This window comes from Kockiozyma suomiensis (assembly GCF_038497685.1).
Source record: "Kockiozyma suomiensis strain NRRL Y-17356 unplaced genomic scaffold V2V93scaffold_8, whole genome shotgun sequence".
Lineage (NCBI taxonomy): Eukaryota > Fungi > Ascomycota > Lipomycetes > Lipomycetales > Lipomycetaceae > Kockiozyma > Kockiozyma suomiensis.
The window spans coordinates 719,410-744,535 of record NW_027117671.1 but is presented as its reverse complement, the minus strand read 5'-3'; the positions used below and the strand labels follow the sequence as shown (position 1 = coordinate 744,535).

General features: G+C 44.4%; 12 protein-coding genes across 12 annotated transcripts in view; 5 read left to right on the top strand and 7 right to left on the bottom strand.

The window, feature by feature from the left end:
- The window catches only part of V2V93DRAFT_324868 (40S ribosomal protein RACK1), a gene marked incomplete at both ends in the record, with an annotated part of 1,172 nt that extends 992 nt beyond the window's left edge, over nucleotides 1–180 (bottom strand). The window contains one exon of the mRNA XM_066907486.1: nucleotides 86–180. Within this exon, the coding sequence (XP_066765479.1) occupies nucleotides 86–180 (95 nt within the window). The remainder of the gene's footprint in view (nucleotides 1–85) is intronic.
- Nucleotides 181–581: 401 nt separating this feature from the next.
- V2V93DRAFT_371222 (uncharacterized protein) lies at nucleotides 582–1,836 on the bottom strand. The gene has a single exon (XM_066910457.1). The coding sequence runs from the start codon at nucleotides 1,551–1,553 to the stop codon at nucleotides 660–662; it is 894 nt and encodes a 297-aa protein (XP_066765478.1). The 5' UTR covers nucleotides 1,554–1,836; the 3' UTR covers nucleotides 582–659.
- A 105-nt stretch (nucleotides 1,837–1,941) lies between these two features.
- V2V93DRAFT_347359 (uncharacterized protein) lies at nucleotides 1,942–2,776 on the top strand. The gene has a single exon (XM_066907908.1). The coding sequence runs from the start codon at nucleotides 2,134–2,136 to the stop codon at nucleotides 2,527–2,529; it is 396 nt and encodes a 131-aa protein (XP_066765477.1). The 5' UTR covers nucleotides 1,942–2,133; the 3' UTR covers nucleotides 2,530–2,776.
- On the bottom strand, nucleotides 2,676–7,144 carry V2V93DRAFT_371220 (amino acid permease-domain-containing protein). The gene is made up of 4 exons (XM_066910456.1): nucleotides 6,920–7,144; nucleotides 6,760–6,853; nucleotides 6,436–6,701; nucleotides 2,676–6,370 (listed from the first exon to the last, which is right to left on the bottom strand). Exons 1-4 carry the CDS (start codon nucleotides 7,049–7,051, stop codon nucleotides 3,104–3,106), a joined length of 3,759 nt encoding a protein of 1,252 aa, XP_066765476.1. The 5' UTR covers nucleotides 7,052–7,144; the 3' UTR covers nucleotides 2,676–3,103.
- A 730-nt stretch (nucleotides 7,145–7,874) lies between these two features.
- On the top strand, nucleotides 7,875–10,652 carry V2V93DRAFT_371219 (transmembrane amino acid transporter protein-domain-containing protein). Its single transcript, XM_066910455.1, has 2 exons — nucleotides 7,875–9,306; nucleotides 9,366–10,652. Exons 1-2 carry the CDS (start codon nucleotides 7,911–7,913, stop codon nucleotides 10,370–10,372), a joined length of 2,403 nt encoding a protein of 800 aa, XP_066765475.1. The 5' UTR covers nucleotides 7,875–7,910; the 3' UTR covers nucleotides 10,373–10,652.
- V2V93DRAFT_371218 (GHMP kinase) lies at nucleotides 10,485–11,782 on the bottom strand. The gene has a single exon (XM_066910454.1). The coding sequence runs from the start codon at nucleotides 11,731–11,733 to the stop codon at nucleotides 10,678–10,680; it is 1,056 nt and encodes a 351-aa protein (XP_066765474.1). The 5' UTR covers nucleotides 11,734–11,782; the 3' UTR covers nucleotides 10,485–10,677.
- Nucleotides 11,783–11,895: 113 nt separating this feature from the next.
- On the top strand, nucleotides 11,896–14,622 carry V2V93DRAFT_371216 (phosphoribosylglycinamide synthetase). Its single transcript, XM_066910453.1, has 3 exons — nucleotides 11,896–12,215; nucleotides 12,271–12,380; nucleotides 12,446–14,622. Exons 1-3 carry the CDS (start codon nucleotides 11,948–11,950, stop codon nucleotides 14,420–14,422), a joined length of 2,355 nt encoding a protein of 784 aa, XP_066765473.1. The 5' UTR covers nucleotides 11,896–11,947; the 3' UTR covers nucleotides 14,423–14,622.
- Nucleotides 14,502–16,379, bottom strand: V2V93DRAFT_405827 (uncharacterized protein). The gene is made up of 2 exons (XM_066912661.1): nucleotides 15,811–16,379; nucleotides 14,502–15,752 (listed from the first exon to the last, which is right to left on the bottom strand). The coding sequence occupies exons 1-2, from the start codon at nucleotides 16,115–16,117 to the stop codon at nucleotides 14,629–14,631; spliced, it is 1,431 nt and encodes a 476-aa protein (XP_066765472.1). The 5' UTR covers nucleotides 16,118–16,379; the 3' UTR covers nucleotides 14,502–14,628.
- Nucleotides 16,380–16,425: 46 nt separating this feature from the next.
- Nucleotides 16,426–17,931, top strand: V2V93DRAFT_371212 (P-loop containing nucleoside triphosphate hydrolase protein). The gene is made up of 5 exons (XM_066910452.1): nucleotides 16,426–16,721; nucleotides 16,781–16,892; nucleotides 16,946–17,054; nucleotides 17,117–17,742; nucleotides 17,795–17,931. The coding sequence occupies exons 1-5, from the start codon at nucleotides 16,621–16,623 to the stop codon at nucleotides 17,891–17,893; spliced, it is 1,047 nt and encodes a 348-aa protein (XP_066765471.1). The 5' UTR covers nucleotides 16,426–16,620; the 3' UTR covers nucleotides 17,894–17,931.
- On the bottom strand, nucleotides 17,901–18,935 carry V2V93DRAFT_371210 (CAAX protease self-immunity-domain-containing protein). The gene is made up of 2 exons (XM_066910451.1): nucleotides 18,421–18,935; nucleotides 17,901–18,362 (listed from the first exon to the last, which is right to left on the bottom strand). Exons 1-2 carry the CDS (start codon nucleotides 18,841–18,843, stop codon nucleotides 17,931–17,933), a joined length of 855 nt encoding a protein of 284 aa, XP_066765470.1. The 5' UTR covers nucleotides 18,844–18,935; the 3' UTR covers nucleotides 17,901–17,930.
- A 153-nt stretch (nucleotides 18,936–19,088) lies between these two features.
- On the top strand, nucleotides 19,089–20,797 carry V2V93DRAFT_371209 (argininosuccinate synthase). Its single transcript, XM_066910450.1, has 3 exons — nucleotides 19,089–19,361; nucleotides 19,422–19,518; nucleotides 19,581–20,797. The coding sequence occupies exons 1-3, from the start codon at nucleotides 19,241–19,243 to the stop codon at nucleotides 20,605–20,607; spliced, it is 1,245 nt and encodes a 414-aa protein (XP_066765469.1). The 5' UTR covers nucleotides 19,089–19,240; the 3' UTR covers nucleotides 20,608–20,797.
- On the bottom strand, nucleotides 20,722–25,047 carry V2V93DRAFT_371207 (Gryzun, putative trafficking through golgi-domain-containing protein). The gene is made up of 7 exons (XM_066910449.1): nucleotides 24,554–25,047; nucleotides 24,039–24,508; nucleotides 23,674–23,986; nucleotides 22,808–23,615; nucleotides 22,327–22,749; nucleotides 22,216–22,270; nucleotides 20,722–22,166 (listed from the first exon to the last, which is right to left on the bottom strand). The coding sequence occupies exons 1-7, from the start codon at nucleotides 24,815–24,817 to the stop codon at nucleotides 20,804–20,806; spliced, it is 3,696 nt and encodes a 1,231-aa protein (XP_066765468.1). The 5' UTR covers nucleotides 24,818–25,047; the 3' UTR covers nucleotides 20,722–20,803.
- Between the last annotated feature and the right edge of the window lie 79 nt (nucleotides 25,048–25,126).

Genomic DNA, 25,126 nt, shown 5'->3' with positions numbered 1-25,126 from the left:
CACCATCCCCACTCACCACCCACCCCCCCCCACCCCCCCCCCCCCCGCCCCCCCCCCCCCCCCCCCCCCCCCCCCCCAAACATACAATTGCCAGACGATAAGAGACTTGTCTCTGCTAGCAGACAACAGAAGATCGGGGTTTTCGGGGGTAGTGGCGAGGGAGGTAACCCAGCTGGACATCAAAACACTTGTTAGAATCTTTGTTGCACATATTCATATTCATAATATTATATATAAGTATCTTCTTACCCAGCGTGACCTATAACCAATAAAACATGTCAGTATTCAACGAATTCATGTGCTACAAAGAAACCGGAAAAAGACACAACTCACCCTCAAGGGTTCCACGGAGAATCAGAACTTCACCCTGCGACATAATGCACTAGAAATATGATATGGGGGAAAATAGAAAGATTGTAGATAGTTGAACGTAGCTATGTCTGCTGCTCGATGTCGACGAAACGATTGAATCTCCCGGGCTTTGCGTTACACAATTCTCGTGGCCATACTAAACCCTACACATAAAAGCAGTCACGCATAATTATTGATATATTACATAAGAATGATTAGTAATGATTACGCGCCGCAGTATAAGAGGCTTATTTGAATATACTATCATCAATAAGGCAATAAATAATATTTGCAATAGTATACATCTACTATCCGCTTCTCTCCTCAAACGTAGGTCCCAACCGGCCTGTTATTCTTGCACGAAATGCTTCCCTTCGCTCATCAAATAGTAGCACTCCATCTCGCTCGATTCTCATCGCGAGATCCGGATTCGTGATTGAAAATACAATCGAGCGTGGATAACTCTCTGGCGGATAGCCCTCGCCTTCCCAGCGCACCCAGTTTGGCGCAAATGGAATATGACGGCGAGAGATAATTCCTGAATTCTCTGTAAGCAGTGAATCAAGCAGGATCTTGCGCGAGCGCCATTCAGAATACGGCACATCCCGCACAAATACTTGTCTCCAGAAAGAGGAATTGAGGATTTTGGTACCCTTTGGTGCGCCTTTCAGCCATTTATATCTTTCATCGTATGTCTCCCACGGTGCAAGCAGATTATTTGATTCTAGACGTATCAGCCAAATCCCAGCTTCCGAAGATTGATCGCGCAAAAAAGTAGCATCGTAGAAGTAGAATTTCCCTCGACTGTTCATACCAGCTAAAAGATTGATCAGGTATAGCTCGTCATCTATCTCGACTGCCGGTTTCGGCACTGAAATTAGAAGAATCGAAGGACGTGGAATGGGACTTGTTCGAGTCTCTGATACGCTTGGAAGATCTTGTCGAAAACGCTCCCACTTTTCATCCCTGTGCGTTCTTTCGGTTGTTGACTTTGTGCCTTTATGTCTGGCTGCTGTTGTTGTTGTTGTGGTTATTGTTGTCGCAGAAGCTTCTGTTCTGCTGGTCGTATCATAAGACAGTGACGCTTCTAATCCATCAGTCTGATACTTTGCATGCGAAGCCGAAAGGACATGATATCTTGCTCTTATCACGAATGGCCGTGAACCAGCTCGAAACGCCGTGAACCTGCTTATAGCAAACATTCAGATATGATTAGGATAAAATATAATCATTTATCCATCTATGCTTTTCCGCGTAAAAATAAAGAACCTTTTTTTCGAGAGTCTCGTATTATCATATCTCGCTGAAATTCGGTTTGGATTTATGGGAGCTCTGAGCCAAGTGCTGGTATTTGTAAAACCCTAAACTGTATTTCTATACAAGCTGGCTATACGACTGGTGACAAGTTAATTAGGAGTAATTATCATGCTATTAATATAATATCAAATATATAAACAGTTTTCACTACTTTAAATTAGATAAAACCATAAAATCAATAAAAACTGAAGCAATAGAGTTGTTACACAACAGGTAAGCAACACAAACTCTAATTTGTTTGTATTCAATGACGAACGTCTAATCTTGTAAATCACAATATTTATCTTCAACTATTAACATTCATAGCTGCGTTCGACCCAAGCTCTAAACTTATCGGCGCGATCATCGTTATCAACACTGAGAAGACATACTTGATAACGCTTTGATTACCTGGGTTCTGACTACTTGGATCGACGCTGTATACAAAACAACTATCGTTTGAGCACCACGACACTCGTCTGCGCAATGGTCACTCTAAATGATGCCGTTTCTCAACTCACTTCAACAGTTCCGTATCTCCAAAAACTCTACCTTTACACTCAATTCATCTTGTTGCGAATCTACGACCTTGCGCAGCCACCACTTCGCTCCCTAACAACCGACAACCCGGACCTGATCTCCGTCGCATTACTTGTCGTCATCCTTTGGTTTTCGCTCTTGATAGTCAACCAGGCCGTGAGAATGGCATACGGGATTGTTGCTACCGCAGCAAAAATGGCGGTGTTTATGGGCTTTCTTGCCGTTGTTTTATTCTGGGTGAACAATGGAGATCGACTTGCTGAAGCACCTGTACAGCAACAGCAAGAACCTACGACCTGGCTCAGCCCTAGCAAGTTACTGGAGTATTTAAATTTTAAGTAGGATGTTCTACATTATGAGATGCAGAATTTGTGGAGCGTTGCACATTACGATTTTTAATTTGGAATTTGGGAATTTACTCTGGAGTTTATTGTTTGCGCATGACGGGATACGTTAGTTACGTTAACATTACGTTGTTTCTGTTTTACTTAATAGTAATAATTCGTTCAAATGGAAACAGCTCTATGAAAATACGTGTACATATCATACACCAATGCCCTGATAATTATATCATCATCCAACCCTCTCCACAAGAAAATGCTAAACTAAAACAAACTTCGAAAACCTGCAAAATAATCCAAATGAGATACCTCCTCACACACATGAAAGAGAAAAAAAAGGAACTATAGAGCTCCTGGCGTTCATAATATCAACCTCCACATAAAAATATAAAGATTTCTTGCTTTATGGCATACTCATATATTGTATACCAACATTTGTCCCAAATCATCATAAAAAAAACCAAACACCAAATATATGTCGAAACTTTTCATAAAATATCACCAATTCATAAGATAAGAAAAAAAAAACCTCAAACGAGGTCAAGAACAGGAAAAAGATGTAAAAAAAAAAGGGATCACAAAGCCATGGTCACAGTGACACTCTGACTATGTACCAAGAGCGTAGGCGGCAATTGATTCAACCACAAATCCAACTCTTCAATATACGCAACACAATCTTCCTCACTCTTATATGTTCCCGGCATAGGCGCGGGAAGCGTCGCAAGAAGCACTGCTGCATCCGCTGATTGCACGCGCATAAGGTCGTTAAGGATTAAATGCTGCGCACGAGCAGGCAAGTCATTGAAAGACAGGAAGCGGTCATCGTGATATGGCAAGTGAGAGGCGTTGGTGAGAGTGCGAGAGAGACGCGACGATGAAGCTGTCGTCGTTGATGGCGCAAGCGGGTGCTTAAACGGGACAGACGAGGATGCGGTAGACGCAACCGATGCGGCGGAGGTTATTGGTTTCTCAGCGGCCGGCAGAGGAGTAGCAATCGAGCCCAATGACGACGATGCGCGTTGATGTGAGGCAAATCTAATTGTCTTTTGTCTCTCATCCTCTTCTTCAAGGACTTCTGAGTGTGGCATCGTCTGGCCACTAAAGTGCGGGATAGATCTTCTGGAGCGGGTAGTGCCGTTGACTGTCGCGAGAGAAGACTGGTGAAGTAACTTGGGTCTCCCTGCAGCAGCACTAGACTCTGACTGCATTGCACTCGAAGAAGACGATCCGGCCTCGTTTTCGATATCAATCAGATTTCTAGCTTGCTCCTCTTGAAGCTGCTGCTCAGTCTGCTCAGCAAGGGCCGTAGCAGCAGCCTGTGCACGGTACAGAGTGGCTCCAGAACTAGAAGTAGACGCAGAACGCTTAGAAAGCACCGTATTTGTCGGCGACAAATCTTGATCCTTGCCATTCCTACTACTACCGCTAGCGACACCCGTGCTCTCTGTATTGTATCCTTCGTCATCAACATCCTCACCAATAATGATTGCGTCTTCATCTTCATCTTCCGAGTCGTCGATCGCTGCATACTCAACTTCCTCATCGGCTAATCGCGAAGTCTGCATACTAAACGCCATTCCAATCTTCTGCATCTGCGTTAACGTCTGTCTTCGCTTCTTCAGATACTTTTTGAGCTCAGGAACCTCATTTGCATTTGCAATATTAGTGAGATTCGTCATCGATGGAGCAGTCGACAATGACTCGCGAACTGCCGACGGAAGCACGGAGACCTCGCCATTAAGATAAGCCATCGGAATTGGTGCACCAGCCTCGATCAGATCCGCACGCTCAAGCAAGTTGCGCGCCTCTTGAAGTTCGATCCACCATGGTTCGCGAGCAAGCGCTTGGGTTACTCGACCAGTGGCATCAGCGCGGCCGTGCAAGATAGTCTCATAAGCCGGTACACTACCGTCAGATAAGCAGAATACGCAGACTTCAGCCTCGATACGTAGACTTTCAAGTAGCGTACGAACCCGACCAAGTTCTTCGTCAACGTCTTCTTTGTATTCGACAAAAACGAGAACTCTAGTCTTGTAAAATCTCTTCCACGAGGGAACGGTGTGCAAGATCGCGCCCAGTTGCAGGATCAGCGTATATGTGTCAAAATTGGTCGATAGCACAGATCCCTCTCCATTAGGCTCGAGTAATAGTGCAGACATTTGAATAGGCCAGAGATCAATGTATTTCTTTGTCTGCTCCGACTGCTTATCCCAGCTATACGGTAACTCTAGGAAGTTAAATCCTCGAGCCAGTGCAACGTTGACTTGCATCGCAAGCAAATCCTCAATTATATTCATGTACTCTGTGATTGCCATCGATTGACCAGGTTTCACTGCGTCAGTAGGTAGAGATTCAAGGTTCACTTTCCGCTTGTAGGAATGCTGTAGAACAGGATGTCGGCGCTCGCCTTCTGCTTTAGTGCTGACGGGAGTCAATGTCTCGCCAGCTGCAGTACGCTTCTTGTAAGAAGCTACATCAAAAAAACCCATAACTGCAATATTAGGTTTCATACCACCCAGGCCAGCTTGCATGACGACGTTCCTTGCGCCCCAGACAATGTCCGGATCGACTGCCATTTGCACGAATGCTTTGACCTTACTAACATCGCGAAGGTTGACCCATGCAGATTGGAGCTTCTTCATTTCAGCCAAACCAGTCTGGAAATCGTCCATGACCACAACATGGCCAAGAATATACAACCCTCCCTTTTTTAGCGAATTACAAAAATGAATCAGGTTCCATGAAGATCGTGGATCATGCACAAATAGAAGCACTTGAGGACGCCAAAACTTGACATGATCTTGTCGTAGTCGTAAGAGGTATTTCCGGACTTGATGATAAATCAACGATTGCGAGACATCACCCCAGGATTTTGGCGGAGTCAGGTAATGAATAATTATAAACAACCCAATCAGGACAGCAATGATTATACTCGCATAAATTCCATCGACGACAAACATGGTGGCCACACAAAAGACACCGCCAGCAAGCGCGGTAATTGAATTAAAGAAGTGAAATGATGGTCTAAAATTCGGCGCCGAACTGATTTTAAGTAGAAAACACGCAACATTTGTAACAATGAATGTCATTAAAAATGCCATTGTGACTAGACTCGCAATTTGGTTGACCGGGAGCAAAATTGTGATTTGGCACAGCACGTATGTGAAGATGACGGCGTAGATTGGTTCGTCACCTAATTTTGTGCCTTGCTTGAATATACGCAGCTGCGGAAGAATATCATCACGAGCAATAGCCTGAAGCACTTTGGCAGCACCAAGAATACCAACAATTGATGAAAAGAGCGCGGTCGACATCTCGCCGAGGATGATGACGTATTTTGACAAGTTGACAGTCTGCAACACTTGCACGTCAGTGTAGAGAAGTTGCCGAGGTATAGACGCAGCCATGGAGATAATGACAAGTGCATAGAAGCAGAAAGTCATGAGGAGACCGTAGAGTGTTCCTTTAGGGATACTCTTACCAGGTGTCTTCAAATCTCCAGACATACTTGCCCCGGCAAAAATACCGGCAGTAGCAGGGAAGAAGATGCCAAAAATATCTTGGAAATTCTCCGTACCAGATATTTCACTACCAGCAGCTCCAGCTGTGAAATGTGGCAGCGTGTTATTCTGTAGAGTCATGAGAGATAGCCCAGAGTAGACAACATCAAATTCGGGGATGTAGTGCTCGTGAGTGAAGAAAGCGGACAGAGGAATGGAGAGGGTCGATAGAACAAGAATGACAAAGAGGACATATCCGGCTTTCGTAAAAGCCGATGATCCAAGCATGCAAGCCCCGGTGCAGAGCAGAAGAAGAGCAGTCGCATACAAGAATTCAAACCACTGCAAGATATGAGATCGTTAAAAACCAGAATCTAGGGAAACATGGGATAAAAAGATAGACATACGCGACCCTCGGGAAGAATTTTTGACGTGATGCCGTACTCATTTCCAAAATTCGAAAGAATAGGTTCAACGAAACCGACGACGTTGAGGGCAGCGTTGAGCACTTGACCTATATAGAAGACGATACCGATGCTGCCGCCAAACTCAGGGCCGAGCGACCGGGCAATCATATAGTAAGCACCACCGCCACGAACGGTACCGTTAGTAGAGATCGCTGAAATGGAGAGGGTAGTGAGAAGATCGATGATGTAGGACATGACAAGGATAGCTGGTGAATAGTTAGCATCACGGCGAGGTCTAGAACATATGGGAGGAAAAGTTGATACCGATCATTACGATGACGCCAACCTGGCCAAGAATAAAGCCGAAACGCAAGAACATAAGAATTGAGAGGACATTGAGAGTAGTCGGAACAAAGACCTAGAAGAGAGAGAGTCAGCAACGTAGCAAAAGAGAGAAATTAATAAACAAGCATCGAGAACGTACGCCAGAGAAGGTACCCATCTTTGCGGCCAAAGGATCAGCTGCAATTTTCTCATCAGTGGCCTCCTCAGCAATAGGACTGTGCCTTGGGCTGTAGCAGCCGCGCACCCGGTGCCAGAGCGAAGGAGTAGGCATTGTTTAGAGAGACAAAGCCGTGAAGAGGGAGAGAGAAAGAGCGCGAGAGACTCCAGGAAGAGTGTGCAGCTGGATATCGGCTTCTCCGGTTGTTCTGGGAATCAATACGCGGATGAACCTTGCTTGAGAGCCCGTGCGACATGCCCCAGGACACAGGTCGCTTATCATTCCAGCCCGGCTCGATAGCGTATACAAGCTAGTGCGATTGTCGACGACGCAATGGGCCAACAAGAAGTATGAGGAATAAGAAAAAAATTAGTATTGATTATACGCAGATGAGCTACGGATTCAGAGAAGAGAGGAGAGAAGACGAAGACGAAGACTGCGGGAAGAAGGACCCTGCGCTGTTATCAGATCGGAAATCCGGATAAGATAGCGATTTTATAGTCGCGATAGTGTCTGATAGATTTTTACAATGGCAATATAGCATCCAGAAAACTCTCCAAGTGTTACTAAAATCAATATAGCAATATCTCCTCAGTAACAATTATCAAGAAGAAGGCAGGAGGAGTTAAGGGGGCGGCAGCCCCGAGCGCAGCACGTGCCCCAGGCCTTTGCTTTGCTCTGCTTTGCTCTGCTTTGCTCTGCTCTGCTCTGCTCTGCTTCGCTTACTCTTTCCCTTCGTATTAGATACTTGTTTACACCATTCTGAACTACTCAGGATTCTTAGGACAAAGACAATATTAATCTGTTATACTGTTCTACCTCGAAGTTAGTCAATATCTTACATTTCACCTTACTGCATATGTTCACGTATACTTCACATTTATGCTCCATTGCTCCCAACGTCTCAACTGATTAGTTCTCTTTCCCGCAACACCAATTTTTATCTCTTCCCATCCCGATATATCAGCAAACAATGCCGTCTTCTTCAATAGACATCCCTCACAGGCGTAACAGCTCCACTGCGACTGTCTCCTCCATTGGAACGATGGCCACCGCCGCCTCCTCCCTCGATTCCCTGCGCACTGTATCGCGCCCGGCTGCAGTTTTTCCTGCTGCCAGAATCGGCTCGCAAGGTGACCCTGAAGCAGCCAGCAGTCCTGCACCAAACACTTCCATCGCGGCCTCCGCCTCAAACATGCCTCTCGCTGCGAGCTCCGTTGGCTTATCGTCGACCTCGATCGTAAACAACCTCAACCCGAGCTCGGTCTCGTCGGTCGACTACGACCCGTCCTTTGTTCGCACTATCGGCCGCCACCTCGTCTCTCCAAAGCCGTCTTCCCCGGCCTCGTACGCAAACTCTTTTTCAAAGATGCACCAACGATCAAGTTCTATTTCTTCCATCAACTCCTCTGCTCGCGCTTCTCCTGCGCCACAACAGCAACAGCAGCAGCACCAGTCACAGTCCCAAGAACCGTCTCGATCCGATTCCGACGTTGACCCGAATTTCTACGACCTGACACTGCAAGGCGGCGATATTACACGCGAACTTTATAACTGGCAGCGTGTTCACTCTGACGTAGACTCAAGTCGCAAGCCCCGTTCGCGTTCGTTCAGTGATATCCCGCGACCCTTGTCTGAAGACGACACTCTCAATATTCACAACATCCATATCCCTGGTGGCTTCCGTCGAAACTACCTTCTTTCAAAAGCTCGAGGTACTTCTGAGAACAATAACGGTTATGGCGCAAATTTGCTGAGCAATGGTGCCCAAGTGGGTGAGAGTAGTGCTAACGCCAGCGGCCTTATCGTCGAAGCTTCTCTAGAACCATTCAACCAGCCTCGCCCGCGTCCGTTCTTGACTCGCAACTTCCTTGAATTCTTGAGCGTATATGGTCATTTTGCTGGTGAATCTTTAGAGGAAGACGACGATGAGTTTGAAGGTGACGAGTTCAGTGAATATGGCGAGACTAGTACCATTCGAAGCTCAATGACTGCCGATGATGGTCTCCAGCAACGGCTTCGTCGCCATTTGAGTCGGTCATCTGTAGACACTGGCGTCTCAGATCTTGCCTCTGATGGTTCGTCCATTAATTCGATTGACGAAGAGTCCGGCTTACTGGCAAAGAGGCCTGTGGCTGTCGCAAGCAAGCATCGTTCGGGTCAAGTCGTCCAAGACACTAGCGCTACCAAGGCTATTCTGTTGCTGCTCAAAGGATTTGTCGGAACAGGTGTGCTGTTCTTGCCAAAGGCTTACTATAATGGTGGCATGCTGTTTTCATCTGCCATTCTGTTCTTCGTTGCCGTCTTGACTTATTATTGCTTTATCTTGCTTATCGACTCTCGTATGGCTGTCAATGCTAGTTTTGGAGGTATGCCTGCATTTTTGTTTTTCTTTTTTTTGTGACTGTGAAGCTAACATATTGATTAGATATGGGAGGAATTTTGTATGGTAAAAAAGTGCGCATGCTTATTTTAACGTCGATTGTTTTATCTCAAATCGGTTTCGCGGCTGCCTACACTGTCTTCACTTCAGAGAACTTACAAGCATTCATTATGGCTATCACCGATTGTCGCGTACTGGTTCCGGTGCGATATCTGATTTTTTTGCAACTTATTGTCTTCCTTCCACTTTCAATGGTTCGCAATATTTCCAAGCTATCGCTGTCTGCGTTGATTGCTGATTTCTTTATCTTACTTGGTCTCGCTTATGTCTACTTCTGGGATGGACGCGTCTTGGTTGAACACGGAGTCTCTGACATTGCTGCATTTAACAGCAAAGACTGGACATTATTCATTGGTACTGCGATTTTCACTTTTGAAGGTATTGGACTTGTAATCCCGATCCATGAATCAATGCATAAGCCACAGCAATTTTATTCCGCTATTGCTATTGTGATGGCGATTATCACTTTTGTTTATATTTCGATGGGAATTTTGTCGTATGCCGCTTATGGGTCGAATGTCGAGACTGTCGTTATTCTCAACATGCCTCAGGACAACCGTCTCGTCAACTCTGTGCAGTTTATCTACGCTATGGCTATTTTGCTATCGACTCCTCTTCAACTTTTTCCTGCAATTCGCATCATGGAGAATGCTTGGTTCCCGAAGTCAGGCAAGCATGATAGCCGTGCTAAATGGACGAAGAATGTGTTTCGCATGGGCGTCGTACTGATCACGGCCTTTGTAGCCTGGGGAGGAGCTGACGATCTAGACAAGTTTGTTGCGTTAATCGGCTCGTTTGCTTGTATCCCGCTTACGTACATATATCCGCCATTACTTCATTATCGCGCGTGTGCGAATACAACGTTTATGAAGGGATTGGATGTGTTCATTTGTTTGTTTGGACTCGGATCTATGATCTATACTACACTAAACACGATCGAGAGTTGGGCTACCAGTGTACCTGATAATGATTTCTTCAGGTACTGCGCTTAATTGGAATATAATAGATCAACTTTACGGAGTCAATTTTTTTATGGGGTTTAGTCGCATTTATTCTTATATATTTTTTTTTTTACACTTTTTGCATTTTTTACATAGTTGAGCTGTTGCATTATATGTCAATTTTTTTGTTTTATATAATAATATCTGTTTTGTAATGCTATTTAGGATGGGAGAAGGAGACAGTGGGGAACAAATGTCTGATATACTTGAGAATATTCATATACTCTATTGATTAGTTGAACCATTTTAAATGAATGAAACAAACCGAAAACTTTTATACAAAATGCTAGCATTAGCTACCCTTTTATGTATTCTGCTCCATCATATGCCGGCTCAAGTAACTTCCAAACACAATGCACGTTTTCTTTCTTGAATCTAGCAAGAATTTCATCAGCTATAGCATCAAAGTTATGAGTGGCAAGAGCAAGAATCGTAGGACCAGCACCCGACAGGCAGATTCCGAGAAGCCCAGGGTGTGACTTTGGAGTCACGGAAGCAAGGATCTCTGTCAATCCCGGAATGAGAGTTTTCCTATATGGCTGATGGACTTTATCTTGCATAGCCTGGTAAATGAGGTCAGCGTCTGGTGGGGAGCGAGTGAGGGCCGTAGTGAGGACAGCGAGACGTTGCAGGTTGAAAATGAGGTCTTTTGCGGGATACGCCTTTGGTAGAACGCTTCGCGAGGAGGCAGTCGAGAGCTCAAAGTCCGGGATAATTGCAATTGCTTTGACTTCTTTAGCCCAGCCAAACTTGATGTGATGTCCGATACCAATCGGAGGTTCAGGAGGCTTCAAGCCGGTGTCGAGACCTCCAGCGGGTTCGGGAAGAACTTCCGCCAGAGGAATCTCTTTGCGTTCCATATCTGCAGCGTCGAGCTCGCGCAGATATGAGCCCACGAAGCCGCCCATCATAGCAGCAGTTACGTTATCGGGATGGCGCTCGATCATCAGACAGTAATCCATCATTCGGTCCTTTGACAGTCCTAGTTGACCAACTGCATTTCCAAGCATGACACCGGCAACAACTGCCGCGCCAGATGAGCCAAGACCGCGACCGAGGGGAATTGGATTCGTAATCGTGACGAATGTAGTTTCAGGAAACCTCCGGATATCGTGGCATTTGAGCACGTAAAGCGCGGTTCTGGTAATAAGATTGTGATCCGCTAGTGTAGGCAGTTCTTGCGCACCTTCACCAACATTGAGAATCTTGCAATTCTGCTCGACGCCCGAGACAGAGGGATCCACTCGAACTTTGAGCTCGAGGAAGATGGACAGAGCGAGGCCGACGACGTCGAAGCCGGGGCCGATGTTGGCCGACGAGCAAGGCACGCGTATTGTGAATGACCGCTGCATTGTTGTTTCGGTCTATATGGATTATTTCTTGTGAACAGTTGAGGATAAGTTGAGCAGTGGTTGTCCGCTATTAAACTTGAAAATATCAGAACTCAAAAAAATCTGTTATTGAGTCATGTGATTCGCTTCGCTGGGAATTACTCACCAAAATTTTTTGGTCTCGAATTTTAATTTTTTCAACGCAACCATCTCCTACCCCAAAACCTCGAGTGCAATGTCTCTGCGCATCCTTCTCGTAGGAAACGGCGGACGTGAACATGCTCTGGCTTGGAAACTAGCTCAGTCGTCGCTCGTCCAGCATATCTGGGTCGCGCCCGGCAATGGTGGTACTGCTCATGGTCTCAAGAACGTGGAAAACGTTCCTATCGACAGCGCAGACTTTGCCTCCTTGGTTAATTTTGCTCTCGAAAAAGAGATCAATCTTGTTATTCCTGGTCCAGAACAGCCGTTGGTTGACGGTATTGAGACTAGCTTTAGAAAGAGTATGTAATTGGTGCTGATACTACAATGACATCCCCGTCTCTAATTTGTGCGCAGTTGGTATTAGAGTCTTCGGTCCTTCAGAGGCTGCTGCTCGCATGGAGGGATCGAAAACTTTCTCCAAGGATTTTATGAAGAAGCACAACATTCCTACTGCCGCCTACCAAGTCAGTGGCTCTCTCCTCTTGATTGTGAAGTAATAATCTGGGACTAACTTTTTCTTGTCATGCAGAACTTTAGCAAGTTTGAGGAAGCCAAAGCTTATGTTGACTCTGTTGACCATAACGTTGTTATCAAAGCCGCGGGTCTTGCTGCTGGAAAGGGAGTCCTGATACCGACTTCTAAGCAGGAAGCCTACGACGCTCTCAAGGAGATTATGGAAGATCGCGCCTTTGGCGACGCCGGCGACGAGGTTGTCATCGAAGAATGCCTCGTTGGCGACGAGCTGTCTATCCTTGCATTTTCCGATGGATATACTGTTGTTGACCTTCCTCCTGCGCAAGACCACAAGCGTATATTTGACGGCGATAATGGGCCGAACACTGGTGGTATGGGAACTTACGCTCCCGCTCCTGTTGCTACTCCCTCCATCATTGATGAGATTCGCAAGACTATCATTAAGCCTACAATTGACGGCATGCGAAGAGATGGATTTCCTTTCGTTGGTATGCTGTTCACTGGTGTTATGCTTACTGCTTCCGGCCCAAAGGTTTTGGAGTATAATGTGCGCTTCGGTGACCCCGAAACGCAGTCGATCTTACCTTTACTTACAAAGGAAACCGATCTTGCCGAGATATTTCTTGCATGCTGTGACCATCGCCTTGACGCGATTTCAATCAAGACCAGTGGTCAATATGGTGTCACTGTCGTCGTTGCCGCGGGTGGATACCCAGGAAAGTATCAGAAGAAGCTGCCAATCATCGTCGATCCTCTCAACAGTGATGACACTTTTATCTTTCACGCTGGAACTTCAATTACATCCTCTGGTCAACTTGTCTCTGACGGCGGTCGTGTAATTGCTGCTTCTGCCGTTGCGGACTCGCTTCAAGAAGCCGTCAAGAAAGCGTATTTAGGTGTTGATAAGATTCACTTACAGGACATGCAGTACCGCAAGGATATTGCCTATCGTGCTTTCCGCGAAAAAACCGCCGAGGTTTTCACTTATGCCAAAGCTGGAGTGTCAATTGATGACGGTGCTGAGCTCGTCGAAAGAATCAAGGCTAAGGTCAAATCTACGGCTCGTTCAGGTGCTAATGCCGAACTTGGTGGGTTTGGTGGCATTTTTGATTTGAAGGCTGCTGGATTTAAAGACCCGCTTATTGTGGCTGCCACTGATGGCGTTGGTACTAAAGTTAAGATTGCTCAACTTTCTGGGATCAACAATACCGTCGGTATAGATCTTGTGGCGATGAACGTCAATGATCTCGTCGTGCAAGGAGCCGAGCCGCTCATGTTCCTTGATTACTTTGCTTGTTCGCATCTCGATATCTCAGTTACCTCTGCTTTCGTCAGTGGCGTAGCTGATGGCTGTATTCTTGCTGGCTGTGCACTTGTTGGTGGTGAGACTGCTGAAATGCCAGGGATCTACCACAACGATGACTATGATGCGGGTGGAACTGCCATCGGAGCCGTTGAGCGCGGAAAGACTTTACCTGATATTGATGCAATGGCTGTTGGCGATGTGCTACTTGGACTCGCATCTGCAGGTGTGCACTCTAATGGGTTCTCTCTTGTGCGCAAGATCATTGAGTACGCTGGTGTCGTTTATGATCAATCAGCACCTTGGGATGCCTCTGTGTCTGTTCAAGAGAGTCTACTCATTCCTACGCGGATATATGTCAAATCGCTCTTGCCGGCTATTAAGAAGCAACTCATTCTTGGAATGGCGCATATAACAGGCGGTGGCTTAGTCGAGAACGTGCCGCGTATGCTACCTTCTCATTTATCGGCCAAGATTGACGGGAGTACGTGGCCCGTTCTGCCTGTATTCAAGTGGATCGGAAAGGCTGGAAACGTTCCTGTGGAGGATATCAACAAAACTCTTAATATGGGAATTGGCATGGTTCTCACTGTTAAGAAGGATGTTGTTGAAGAATTGAGTGCATTGTTGGCAGAAGGCGGCGAGAAAGTTTATGTCATTGGTGAATTAGTTGAGACTGTTGAAGGAACTCAGCGGTGTGTTGTTAATAATACTGATGATTGGTATTAAAGCCTTAAGTTTTTAGGGTGTGTAATGAAAAGCTCTTTTTTTGTTTTAATTGGTAATTTTATAGATATAGTGGAGCAAGGTTGAACAATTTGGTAACTATTAGCAGTTTAAATATACATATGTATACATATAGATTTGCATTTGGATTATGTTTTTCACCGAGATTACTCGGCAAAATAATATTAAATCAACAGCTATAAGTATCTCTACAGTCCCTCAATATCGAAGTCCAAATTCTTAATTTTCAAGAGCTGTCTGCGCCGTTCTACTCTTCTCACTGCAACAGTAGGTGCTGAAGGTAACGACTTCAGTTCGAGACTATTCAGTCTATAAAAGCGACCCGCAAGCTCTTCAATCTCCAGGAATGCCGATTGATCATCTTCTAGTAAACCGTTCCAGTAAGGCTCGTCGGGATCACTTCCGTAAGCGGGGTTTTTTATGCATAGCTGTCCTTCAAATCGCGGTGCCGATTCACCATGAACAACGAATATTCGTTCAATAAAAACTACTTCAGCGCCGGTTATACCTAGCTCTAGCAGAGTCTCACTTTCTATTGGCACTAAACGGACAGCATCTCCTTTCCAGATTTTTTCTGCACCCAGAAAAACTCCTGCATAATCTTGATGAAGATCTGTAGCTTCAAGAGGTACAATAGGTGTCCAAGTCTTAACAAGATCAAAGAATGGGCTAAGATACTGGCGGTTGATAATAGAGGGAGGCATGTTTATGGAGAGATATGGCTTTAGTCGGCCTTCAGGAATGCGGCCTAGTAGTCCGTCAGGAATTATAAGAATCGAATATACCGTGACCAGGATTTCGAGTTCATCATCTGGCTCAAGCTTTCCGATAAAATGTTCGTTTTCACGGGCTTTTTTGCGGTTGACGACAATTGCTGGAATGCGCTTCGATCCGTCGTATCCTATATCTGAGGTTTGTAGTAGATCAACGTCGTTCGGATCTGATTCGAACCATACAATTTCCCCTAATCGGTAGATTCCCGCAGAGCTAACCAAATCCTCGTTGCGCTCAATATCCATTTCTTCAAACGATTTAGGAGTACTGCATATTGATGCACCTGAGATTTTCGGAAGCGAAAAGGTTATTTTCGTACTATGTCGGGCGGTCAAAGTTTTACATGGACCACACCGGCAATTTGCGTAAATGTGCTGGAAATCTGCTATCAACCACTGTAAATGAGGTAAAAACTCTTTTGGGCTTCTGAAAGGATGACCTGTAGGGTGACCGAAAAGATAGACGTCAGATCTACCTTGTGTTTGGTGATCAAATAGAGCGTAGCCTTCTGGTATTGCTTCGAGGATGAAGTATTGATCTACATTTATGACATGTTAGCTCAACAAATTAGACCTGCACATTAAATCTATACATACGAGGATATCTATTTGCTAGATCATCCACTGACTCGGCGACAAACTTGCCTAGTTTTGTTTGGTAGTTGCTATATCTGTAATCCTGTCTATCTATCTGTTTATAATAATTCAGTCGGCCATTTTTTAGGATTCTCGGATCCAGAAAGTCGCCTGATGGATGACAGGCAGTATTACCATCAGACCATCCAACTTTTATCATCCAGGCACGCTGGTCATCGTCAGTTGACGAGTTTTCTGTGCTGCCATCCGAAAATCCCGATTCTGATGGAGTGTTTTCTTTGATTGTCAGACGCGATGACATCGGCATCCTACCTTTCAGAGCGCCTTGAATTAAAGCTAAATCTTCATATAGCGCGCAATTCGAATAATGTAATACTGTGATCTCTTGATGTTTATCAAAACATTTTTGTGATGATCAGAGATCATATGTATATGAAGAAACCACTACTATCAAAAGCTCTCTTTCAGATGGTATGCCTTCTTTAACACGCCGCTAAACCATTCACAGTCTCAATATCAGGCTCAAAATACCTCTATTTTGTAGATCGGTTATTAGACCTCCTTGGAATCGAAGGACAGAATAGGGAGGTGAGAAATAATAACGAGTCAATCTTATTGTCAGCGCCACAGCATTCAAGCCACATATTACAAGCCACGAAGTTGCTGAGAAAAGGTCGCGTTCGAACGCGTCGTCGCGTATTTCCTATATTGACACTGCTCAATCATAATCAACATACTTTATCAACATACTTTATCAGCCCGATAACTTTTCTTCTCTTCATTGGTTGTAAATATATATTTGATTGAGCAATGACCGAAAGTACCGGAGAATCATCCTTCGATGCTTTGAAGCGCGGATCGATTCTCGAAAAAAAGAGCAAAGATGGAAGCGAAGGGATCGAATTGCCATGGTGATTTCATCTATTTGATGGTTATTCATATCTTCCAGTATGCTAATATTTGGCGGAAGGGTGGAGAAGTATAGGCCGATATATTTAGATGATATTGTCGGCAATATCGAAACTGTTGAGCGGTTGAAGATTATTGCAAGAGACGGCAATATGCCCCATATAATTATTTCAGTGAGCATCCTTACTTCATTATATTAAAAAGCATAGTATTGAATATATCTCAGGGAATGCCGGGAATAGGAAAGACGACATCAGTGCTATGCTTGGCGCGTCAGTTACTAGGAGAAAATTACAAAGAGGGTGTACTTGAATTGAATGCTTCAGATGAACGAGGTCAGTACAAACATCTGAATAAAATTGAAATTGCCTGAAATATTTTATTAATTTATCTGAAGGCGTGGATGCTGTTCGGAACCGGATCAAGTCTTTTGCGCAAAAGCACGTAAATCTCCCTCCTGGCCGGCAAAAAATCATTATCCTTGACGAGGCGGACAGTATGACTGCGGCCGCCCAGCAGGCGCTACGTCGAACGATGGAGGTGTATTCTTCAACCACTCGTTTTGCATTTGCTTGCAATCAATCTAATAAAATCATCGAACCGCTACAATCTCGCTGTGCTATCTTGCGCTACGCTCGGCTGACGGATGCACAGGTGTTAAAGCGATTGAAGGAGATTATTGATTTTGAAAATGTCAAATACAACGATAGTGGACTGAAGGCATTGATTTTTTCTGCTGAAGGAGATATGAGACAGGCAATTAATAATCTACAAAGTACAGTAGCGGGATTTGGCTATGTGAACGAGGATAATGTCTGGAAGATTGTCGACAGTCCTCATCCTACAGATGTGCAGGAGATGATTAAAGCTTGTCAGCTTGGAGATCTTGACAGCGCTCTGAATATTTTGCGCAGGAAGCTTTGGGATAAGGGATACAGTGCCGTTGATATTATTGGCACGATGTTTCGAGTTGTCAAGGTAGTGGACGGGCTGAGCGAACCTGAGCGACTGGAGTACATCAAAGTAAGTCAATGATATTTGCTGAAGTCAATCCATGAGCTAACAGAATTATAAGGAAATCGGGTTTACACATATGCGGATTTTAGACGGTGTCGGTACGTTACTCCAGCTATCTGGGTGTTTGTCACGTCTATGTCGTGCCAATATTCGATAAGCATATTCTAGTAAATTTCAATGTATCATATTCATAACTACATAATCGCTCTCGATGACTTTGTCAGGGGTCCCAGTAATACTCCGAAAGCGATCAATCCAATGACCAGTAATGCATGATAAAGTTGCGTATACCATCGCGGTCCTTCCAATCTGGCACCAACCCGTGGTACACCCATTAAATTGCATAGCACATGCGCGATGAATGGCTGCCAAAAACTGCCGGTGCGCATAAACAAGAAAGCTGCATACCATCCGAATATCGTTGTAAAAGCGAAATGAAATAAAGAATTGAGGATGACTATTTTGAGATATGCTGGATTTTGAATATAAGATTCGTACGCGTGGTGAAGGTGAGCGATGCCAAAGTAGAGGGGAGTCACGAAGATTGCTGTTTTGGGGGACATGCGAGATTGCAATTCTAGAGATATTATGCAAGATCGGAAAAAAATTTCTTCGGTAAATGGTCCCTGGTTGAGTCGCAGTTATCAGTATTTATATAATATGCTGCAGAAATGCTTGACTTACGATTATGTAGTTGCGCAAGTTGATCCAGCTTCTGAAGATGGTCTTGAAACTCTGATCGAACTCCCTCCAACCTTGAGAGAAGATGAGTTTTTCTGTCAACGGTCCAACAAACAGAATAGCAGTGATAAGCAGGCTAGATCTAAAGAGCTCGAAAAATGACGGAGCGGGAAGCATTCGAAGGGATACCATGATATACAGAGGATTCAAAGAAAACTGCCAGCCATTGAGAATCCATGAAGTCATCACTGCGGCTATAACTGTGCTTATTGTAATCGCAATGACTCGATATTTAATAACATTTGAATCGTTTCGAGAAATAGTGGCACTTGGTCTACTGCCTGGATGGATGTACAAAACACCGACGTAGAGGGCTGTCAACAGAGTACAAGTCAAAAAAGCGGTGAATCCGCTCTGATGCTGCATTTTTCAAGTTCTTTCTAGACAATAAATAATTCCTCTATTGCATACTCATCAATTTGCCAAACTCGTATAGCATTGAAACCAAATACCGAAAGCTATGTTTGAACAACCGGAAAGCAGCTTCAATTGTTGCTTTTAGTGTGTAACCTAACCCAAAGCGATACAAACGCCTTAACATGTAATCAGGTTTCGGGTAAATTTGGTTAACAGCCAGAATTTTAAAGTTTGAGTCATCGCAAGAAAAATATCCGGCATCGTGAAGTGCTCTTCGAGATTTTTTTCTTTTTAAAATTATCTTGTTTGTTGTTGTAGCCGACAATTACTACTTTGGTATAAGGGATTTGCTATTGTATATACCAAATCAGAATCTTTTTTAACTTATCGCAAGATCATTCATAAAATGGCCTCTAAAGGAAAAGTCTGTCTTGCGTACTCTGGTGGTCTCGACACCTCCGTCATCCTTGCTTGGCTCCTTGAACAAGGATACGAAGTCATCGCCTTCATGGCTGACATTGGCCAGGGTCAGTTCTTATAATTGAATTTTTGCAGTTTGTGCTATCGCTCTAATACAATTTCTATAGAGGAGGACTTTGAGGCTGCGCGTGCTAAGGCTTTGAAAATCGGTGCTTCCAAGTACGTCCTGGTCGACGTTCGCCGGGAGTTTATTGAGGAACTTTGGTAGGCTTCATTATTATATATGAATCGTTTTTTTGGACTTTGTTGGGCTAATATATCGGTAGCTTCCCTGCTATTCAGACCAATGCCATTTACGAAAACGTTTATCTCTTGGGAACTTCGCTCGCCCGTCCCATTATCGCTCGTGCTCAAATCAAGGTTGCTGAGGAGGAAGGCTGCTTTGCCGTCACTCATGGCTGCACTGGAAAGGGTAATGACCAGGTTCGATTTGAGCTTTCCTTCTACGCTCTGCAGCCCAATATCAAATGCATTACACCGTGGCGTCTTCCCGAGTTCTTCAACCGTTTCGCCGGCCGCTCGGCTCTTCTCGCTTATGCTGCTGAGAAGGGCATTCCCGTTCAGCAGACCGCCGCTAAGCCATGGAGTACCGACGAGAACCTTGCTCACATCTCGTTCGAGGCTGGTATTCTTGAGGACCCCAACACCACCCCGCCAAAGGATATGTGGAAGCTCACTGTCGACCCACAGGATGCTCCCGATAAGCCTGAGGAGTTCACCATCTACTTCGAAAAGGGAATTCCAGTTAAGCTTGTGTATGACAACGGCAAGGAAGTCACTGACGCCGTCGAGCTTTTTCTCACCGCCAACGCCATCGCTCGTCGCAACGGTGTAGGCCGTATCGACATCGTCGAGAACCGCTTCATCGGCTTGAAGTCTCGCGGCTGCTACGAGACTCCCGGTCTTACCATTCTTCGCTCCGCTCACGTCGATCTCGAGGGCCTTGTTCTTGACCGCGAGGTTCGTGCTATCCGTGACCAGTTCGTGACCACCACTTTCTCTCGTCAGCTTTACAACGGTATGTACTTCACTCCTGAGTGCGAGTACGTCCGGTCTATGATTGCCCCGTCGCAGAAGAACGTCAACGGTGAGGTCCGATGCGCGGTTTACAAAGGCAACTTTATGGTTCTTGGCCGCTCCTCCGAGACCGAGAAACTCTACGATGCTAGCGAGAGTTCCATGGACGAAATTGGAGACTTCCAGCCTACTGATGCCTCGGGATTCATCGCTGTCCAGGCTATTCGCCTCAAGAAGTACGGACGTGCCAAGCAAGAGAAGGGTGAGGCTTACTAAATTCCCGTTCTGCCCTTGTAGGAAAAGAAAGAGTCATATGAGCTTTGAGAATGATGTTTTCTTAATATACGTAGAATTACCTCTTGCCAATTACTATTTTTTTACTTTCGATTATACGAAATGCAATGTAAAATATTTTGCTAAATAGAGACATTTAAGAACTGGCTACTGCAATATACCAAAAAAGTGCGAATAATTATAGTTCACTTCCAAGATTATTGCTCAGATCCTCTGACGACGACGAAATATTTACATACACCGCTCCAGTTTTGAAATCGATTCTAAATTTTTCACTTGCGGGGAACACGCTCAGACTTTTCTTAAAATGGGTGTCGTATACTCTCAACGCAGGAACTCTCTGCCATCCAGATGTAACAGCCAATGGAAGCAGATCATAATCAAGCCTTCTGCATGTGGAAGGCAGGACCCGGACTCCAACCTGTTTGTTTCCTTCATAATTAAATATAGAATGTTGTTGTAAAGGAGGGGCCTGGTCGCGAGACAGGCTATGTCTTCTATCACTTTCGTCATGTGATGGACGGCCTCCGATTCCCGTTGCTGCTGATGGATCCTTAGAGAGCAGTTGCTGCCGAAGCTGGTGACGAAGCGGATAAGATAGGGACATGTCAGTATTCAGATCTAGCGTCACGGAAAATGTCAAGATATGACTAGTGGCATTTTCAATATAATATACCAGATGAACTAAATCTGACGAGGTCGACTCAACATCAAGAAGAACGCGTGGCTCTAATAGCGGGAAGGTCAATTTCAATATCGGCAAATCAAAAAAATTATAACTGTCTTCTCCCTTATTCTTAGCAGTGGTTCTGCGCCATTTGAGCGTAAGCAGGGCATCGGCATTCGCTACCCTGCGTTCAACGGCATCATTATTGGTCACGTCAAGTATAAATGAGTGGGTATATGGATCCGAAGGCGTCGGTCCATGAGTCAATTCCTTTGGTCCATCGAGAAGTTGTAAGTCAATGCCAGTTTTGTTCGAGATTTTGAAATCGTAATCGCTAATTTCCATATGTGACATATCGACAGCATCGATTGTCGCCGATAAACACCATCTTTTGGTAATTGGTGGGCTATGAGATTGAAGATCGTACACGAAAAATGGACTTGGCCACTTCTTTGGATATATGCGTGGCGTGAGGTCATAAGATACCTGGAACGGAAATATTACTGGCAAATCAATCACATGAGTTTTACTAATATCAATCTCAGGATCAGATAACAGCTGATATGTCACCGTGACCACCATCACCAAATCGCATGTCTCATTCGGCATTCGCATAGTGTAATCTCGAATAATGGAATCTGAACCCGAAGCTATGACGTCCAAATCAATAGTGCTTCCTTTAGTGTCGTCATCTGACCAGAATCCTGTAATCTCTAGCTGATCTTCTACATTTTGCACTTTAACTGACATCGACAATTTGATATCTTCAGGCTCTTCACTTGTAAGAGTTAGCGGAATCGAAAGCTCTTCGCCAATGTATGCTGGACCCTTAACATTGGATATGATCACAACTCGTGGAGGTTTAGGTTTGACACTGTCATGTTAGTATTGTGCTCATAAATGGCGAACGATAAAGTACACACGTTAAGGATCTGGGTACGAGACTGCTTAAATATTGAGAATGAAGCGTTTCATCATCTACCACGAGGTTAGCAGATCACAAACATAAGCAACACGTTTTAGAAATCTCATACCCTCAACAAACCAACGAGAAATAGCACGTTCAGGTTCAGCCGTATCCAGGTCGATCGCTAATTTCAGTACAAATGATTTTTGAATAAATGTAAATAGAACAGAAACTGCTGAAACCGTTTCCACCTTCTTCAATAATTGCAAGATTTCAAATGTCATGATGTCGTTGGGCTTGAATTGCAGTGACGCAGTAGCTTTTTGAATATCGTCTCCATCGTCTATTTTCAATTTTTTAATTCTTGAAGCTGACACAGACGGATCATGAGTAATAACAATAGGTTTGACAGAGCCGCTGAAATTGATTTGCAAACTTGACGGTATCACATCACCGGCGGCCGCAATGTGCTTTGATTGAATTGTCAGCTGGCTTGCAATTGTAGACGATACATGAGTTTCTGATATCATGAACGCAAAGTTGACATCGACTATATTATATTGGCATCAGTTTGTGTCCTAAGTAACATTAACAATAATATAACTTACAAAAGCTTAGAATGTTATCAGAGCTAATGACGTATTCGGGAACTTCTCCATCTGGTTTTTCCTCATTGGTTTGTATGAACTGTGGAACATTGACTGCATTTTTGTTCCATGGGCCCAGACCTTCACTAAGAAATTCCAGTTGGAGCCTTACAAGCTGCTCTTTATCCTGCACTTGCTGTGCAGCATAAATTGCATCGTTTAAAATATAACCTAGTAAGTAATTCCATCGCTCTTTTCGATATAGTCCCTCGGCTAAATAGAAATATTTCAACGCATCAGGATACTTTTCGTCAGAGAAGTATATCTGCGCCATTTGATGAGCAATATGTGCCTGCATTCGAGTCTGAGATTCGTTTCCGCCAACAAATCTCGAATATGCAGTTTCCAAGAATCCCAGAATTAAACTGTTGTGATCAACAGTGTATTCCTGGTCCGGCGGAAGTGTCATGTATGTATCATATACGCCAATAATAGAGCTCCGGCTCAATTGTTTCCGCATTCGGGTCTGATGAGCAGCGTTAAGATACTGGTATCCAGTATGATGCAGGACGTTCAACGAAGGAAATTCCGGTCCGACTATTTCCGTATCAACACCTACGAATGGAACAGAACGTGGTGATATAGTTTCAGGTACGAGATCAAGTAGTTGCGCAAGAACCTGATATTGAAGTGCTTTCCATCCATAAAAACTATAAGATTCAGTCGTGGAGAACGTGTGTTCAACCAAGCCGGCAATACTCTGGAGGTGAACGTTGAAAACTTTTTGCGCCATTACCGGTAAGTTAAGGTACAGATTGCATTTTAAAATCTGATACAAATCAGCATCATTTCCAACAGATGATAAAGCTATTCGGTGTTTTTCTTACCTTGAAAGCGATTGCATCTAAGAGAGCACGTGCCTCGTTCCAACGTGAACTGTCAGCCGGGATTGTTTTGAATACTTCTAGTAAAGATTCGTACGCGATTCCATAGAATTTGATGGCAAGATCTATATCTTGCCTATACTCTGAAAAAACCGCTTGCTTGAGTTCGTATCGCACGTTCCATCCTTGAGGTGAAAGAAGCTGCATAGACGGAGAAGTCAGTGCAGGAGCTCCATTGTGTCCACGTTTCTTACGCGCATGCTTCAATAATGAGCCATAAAAATCGAGAGCAAAAGGAGATAGAAATGATTTCAGTCTGTATAGTTCAAAATTAGAATGGCTCAAGAATCTAACAATTTTGATCTCACTCTTTCGCAAAAACTTGAATCTCAACTGGAGAACTAGGAGGTACAAAGCATAAACCTGATCGAGCATCTAGCCCAGTGCCTTTGCGCAAATATGCTATTCGATCATTCAAATCCACACTTTTTAGAATTGACTTTCGGCTGACAATCACCGCTGTCAATTTGACGTTGCGTTCAGCAAAGTACCTCTTTTGCTCATTTAGCTCCTTTATGAGTTCACTATCATTATTGATCTTCATCTGTACCTCCTCAGTCTCCGTGTAAATTTCGTGAAATGATACTACTACTGATGGCAGGAAGTTCCGATATTTTCTGAGCCAAAATTGAGACATGATTCCATCTGGATATAGCGGGGACTCTGGCGAAAGAGGGGATAAAGGTGAATGAAGACCAGGAGATCTAGTACCAGATGAGACGGAAGACGTTGATCTCGGAGACAGAGGTGATGCTTTCTTAGACGGCAATCGATAGTGCTACTTATGTTAGTCTTAGATCAAGCGAAAGTGAGGAGTACTTACTTTATCAACCGCAATAACTCGAAATGTCGGTTGCAGCTTCGCGTCAGACTTGACCGCCCTTGGCTCCCATATAGCTTCATGGTGATCGTCGTTAAATGCTTTGTATAGCTCAAACGAATTTGGGAAATCAGGATCAACTGCAGCTGGAGATTCTAATCCTGAAGTGCTTATATGCAATGGCTCGGAATTATGTGCAATTGTAAGCCCACTCAGTGCCATTAATGGCAGGTTATGGCACATGTACTCTATGGGATAAAGATCCATGGTGATAATCAGCCAATCGCTAGAATCTAATTGTCTTGTTTAACAAGTATATGGAGTAAACGCTATATTACGCAAATAAACGCCAGGTCGAAGCTGTTGAATATGAATAGATCAATTTGCCTTCAGCTGTGTTATGATCAGATTGCACGAGATATAGCCATATTACTTAATAGCGTATACAATGAAAGCTAGCTGATAAATCTTATTCAATAATTGAGATAACTGGTAAGATACGGAGACAGAGAGACTCAAGCAACAATATCTAGTGCGAGGCAGTAGGGATACCGGGCCGGGTAAATATTATAAGGT

Excerpts from the sequence above, each read along its gene's own strand:
- V2V93DRAFT_371222 (XM_066910457.1), bottom strand. The coding sequence starts at position 1,553 with ATGTTTGCTATAAGCAGGTTCACGGCGTTTCGAGCTGGTTCACGGCCA.
- V2V93DRAFT_347359 (XM_066907908.1), top strand. The coding sequence starts at position 2,134 with ATGGTCACTCTAAATGATGCCGTTTCTCAACTCACTTCAACAGTTCCG.
- V2V93DRAFT_371220 (XM_066910456.1), bottom strand. The coding sequence starts at position 7,051 with ATGCCTACTCCTTCGCTCTGGCACCGGGTGCGCGGCTGCTACAGCCCA. Across the intron at positions 6,854-6,919 it reads AGATGGGTACCTTCTCTGGC|GTCTTTGTTCCGACTACTCT; the intron begins GTACGTTCTCGA and ends TCTCTCTTCTAG. Across the intron at positions 6,702-6,759 it reads TGGCGTCATCGTAATGATCG|CTATCCTTGTCATGTCCTAC; the intron begins GTATCAACTTTT and ends ACTATTCACCAG.
- V2V93DRAFT_371219 (XM_066910455.1), top strand. The coding sequence starts at position 7,911 with ATGCCGTCTTCTTCAATAGACATCCCTCACAGGCGTAACAGCTCCACT. Across the intron at positions 9,307-9,365 it reads TGTCAATGCTAGTTTTGGAG|ATATGGGAGGAATTTTGTAT; the intron begins GTATGCCTGCAT and ends CATATTGATTAG.
- V2V93DRAFT_371218 (XM_066910454.1), bottom strand. The coding sequence starts at position 11,733 with ATGCAGCGGTCATTCACAATACGCGTGCCTTGCTCGTCGGCCAACATC.
- V2V93DRAFT_371216 (XM_066910453.1), top strand. The coding sequence starts at position 11,948 with ATGTCTCTGCGCATCCTTCTCGTAGGAAACGGCGGACGTGAACATGCT. Across the intron at positions 12,216-12,270 it reads TGAGACTAGCTTTAGAAAGA|TTGGTATTAGAGTCTTCGGT; the intron begins GTATGTAATTGG and ends ATTTGTGCGCAG. Across the intron at positions 12,381-12,445 it reads TTCCTACTGCCGCCTACCAA|AACTTTAGCAAGTTTGAGGA; the intron begins GTCAGTGGCTCT and ends CTTGTCATGCAG.
- V2V93DRAFT_405827 (XM_066912661.1), bottom strand. The coding sequence starts at position 16,117 with ATGCCGATGTCATCGCGTCTGACAATCAAAGAAAACACTCCATCAGAA. Across the intron at positions 15,753-15,810 it reads TCTAGCAAATAGATATCCTC|ATCAATACTTCATCCTCGAA; the intron begins GTATGTATAGAT and ends TCATAAATGTAG.
- V2V93DRAFT_371212 (XM_066910452.1), top strand. The coding sequence starts at position 16,621 with ATGACCGAAAGTACCGGAGAATCATCCTTCGATGCTTTGAAGCGCGGA. Across the intron at positions 17,055-17,116 it reads GAATGCTTCAGATGAACGAG|GCGTGGATGCTGTTCGGAAC; the intron begins GTCAGTACAAAC and ends ATTTATCTGAAG. Across the intron at positions 17,743-17,794 it reads AGCGACTGGAGTACATCAAA|GAAATCGGGTTTACACATAT; the intron begins GTAAGTCAATGA and ends CAGAATTATAAG.
- V2V93DRAFT_371210 (XM_066910451.1), bottom strand. The coding sequence starts at position 18,843 with ATGCAGCATCAGAGCGGATTCACCGCTTTTTTGACTTGTACTCTGTTG. Across the intron at positions 18,363-18,420 it reads ACTTGCGCAACTACATAATC|GGACCATTTACCGAAGAAAT; the intron begins GTAAGTCAAGCA and ends CGACTCAACCAG.
- V2V93DRAFT_371209 (XM_066910450.1), top strand. The coding sequence starts at position 19,241 with ATGGCCTCTAAAGGAAAAGTCTGTCTTGCGTACTCTGGTGGTCTCGAC. Across the intron at positions 19,362-19,421 it reads CATGGCTGACATTGGCCAGG|AGGAGGACTTTGAGGCTGCG; the intron begins GTCAGTTCTTAT and ends CAATTTCTATAG. Across the intron at positions 19,519-19,580 it reads GAGTTTATTGAGGAACTTTG|CTTCCCTGCTATTCAGACCA; the intron begins GTAGGCTTCATT and ends ATATATCGGTAG.
- V2V93DRAFT_371207 (XM_066910449.1), bottom strand. The coding sequence starts at position 24,817 with ATGGATCTTTATCCCATAGAGTACATGTGCCATAACCTGCCATTAATG. Across the intron at positions 22,750-22,807 it reads TGATAACATTCTAAGCTTTT|TCGATGTCAACTTTGCGTTC; the intron begins GTAAGTTATATT and ends AATATAATATAG. Across the intron at positions 22,271-22,326 it reads TTCTCGTTGGTTTGTTGAGG|ATGATGAAACGCTTCATTCT; the intron begins GTATGAGATTTC and ends ACCTCGTGGTAG.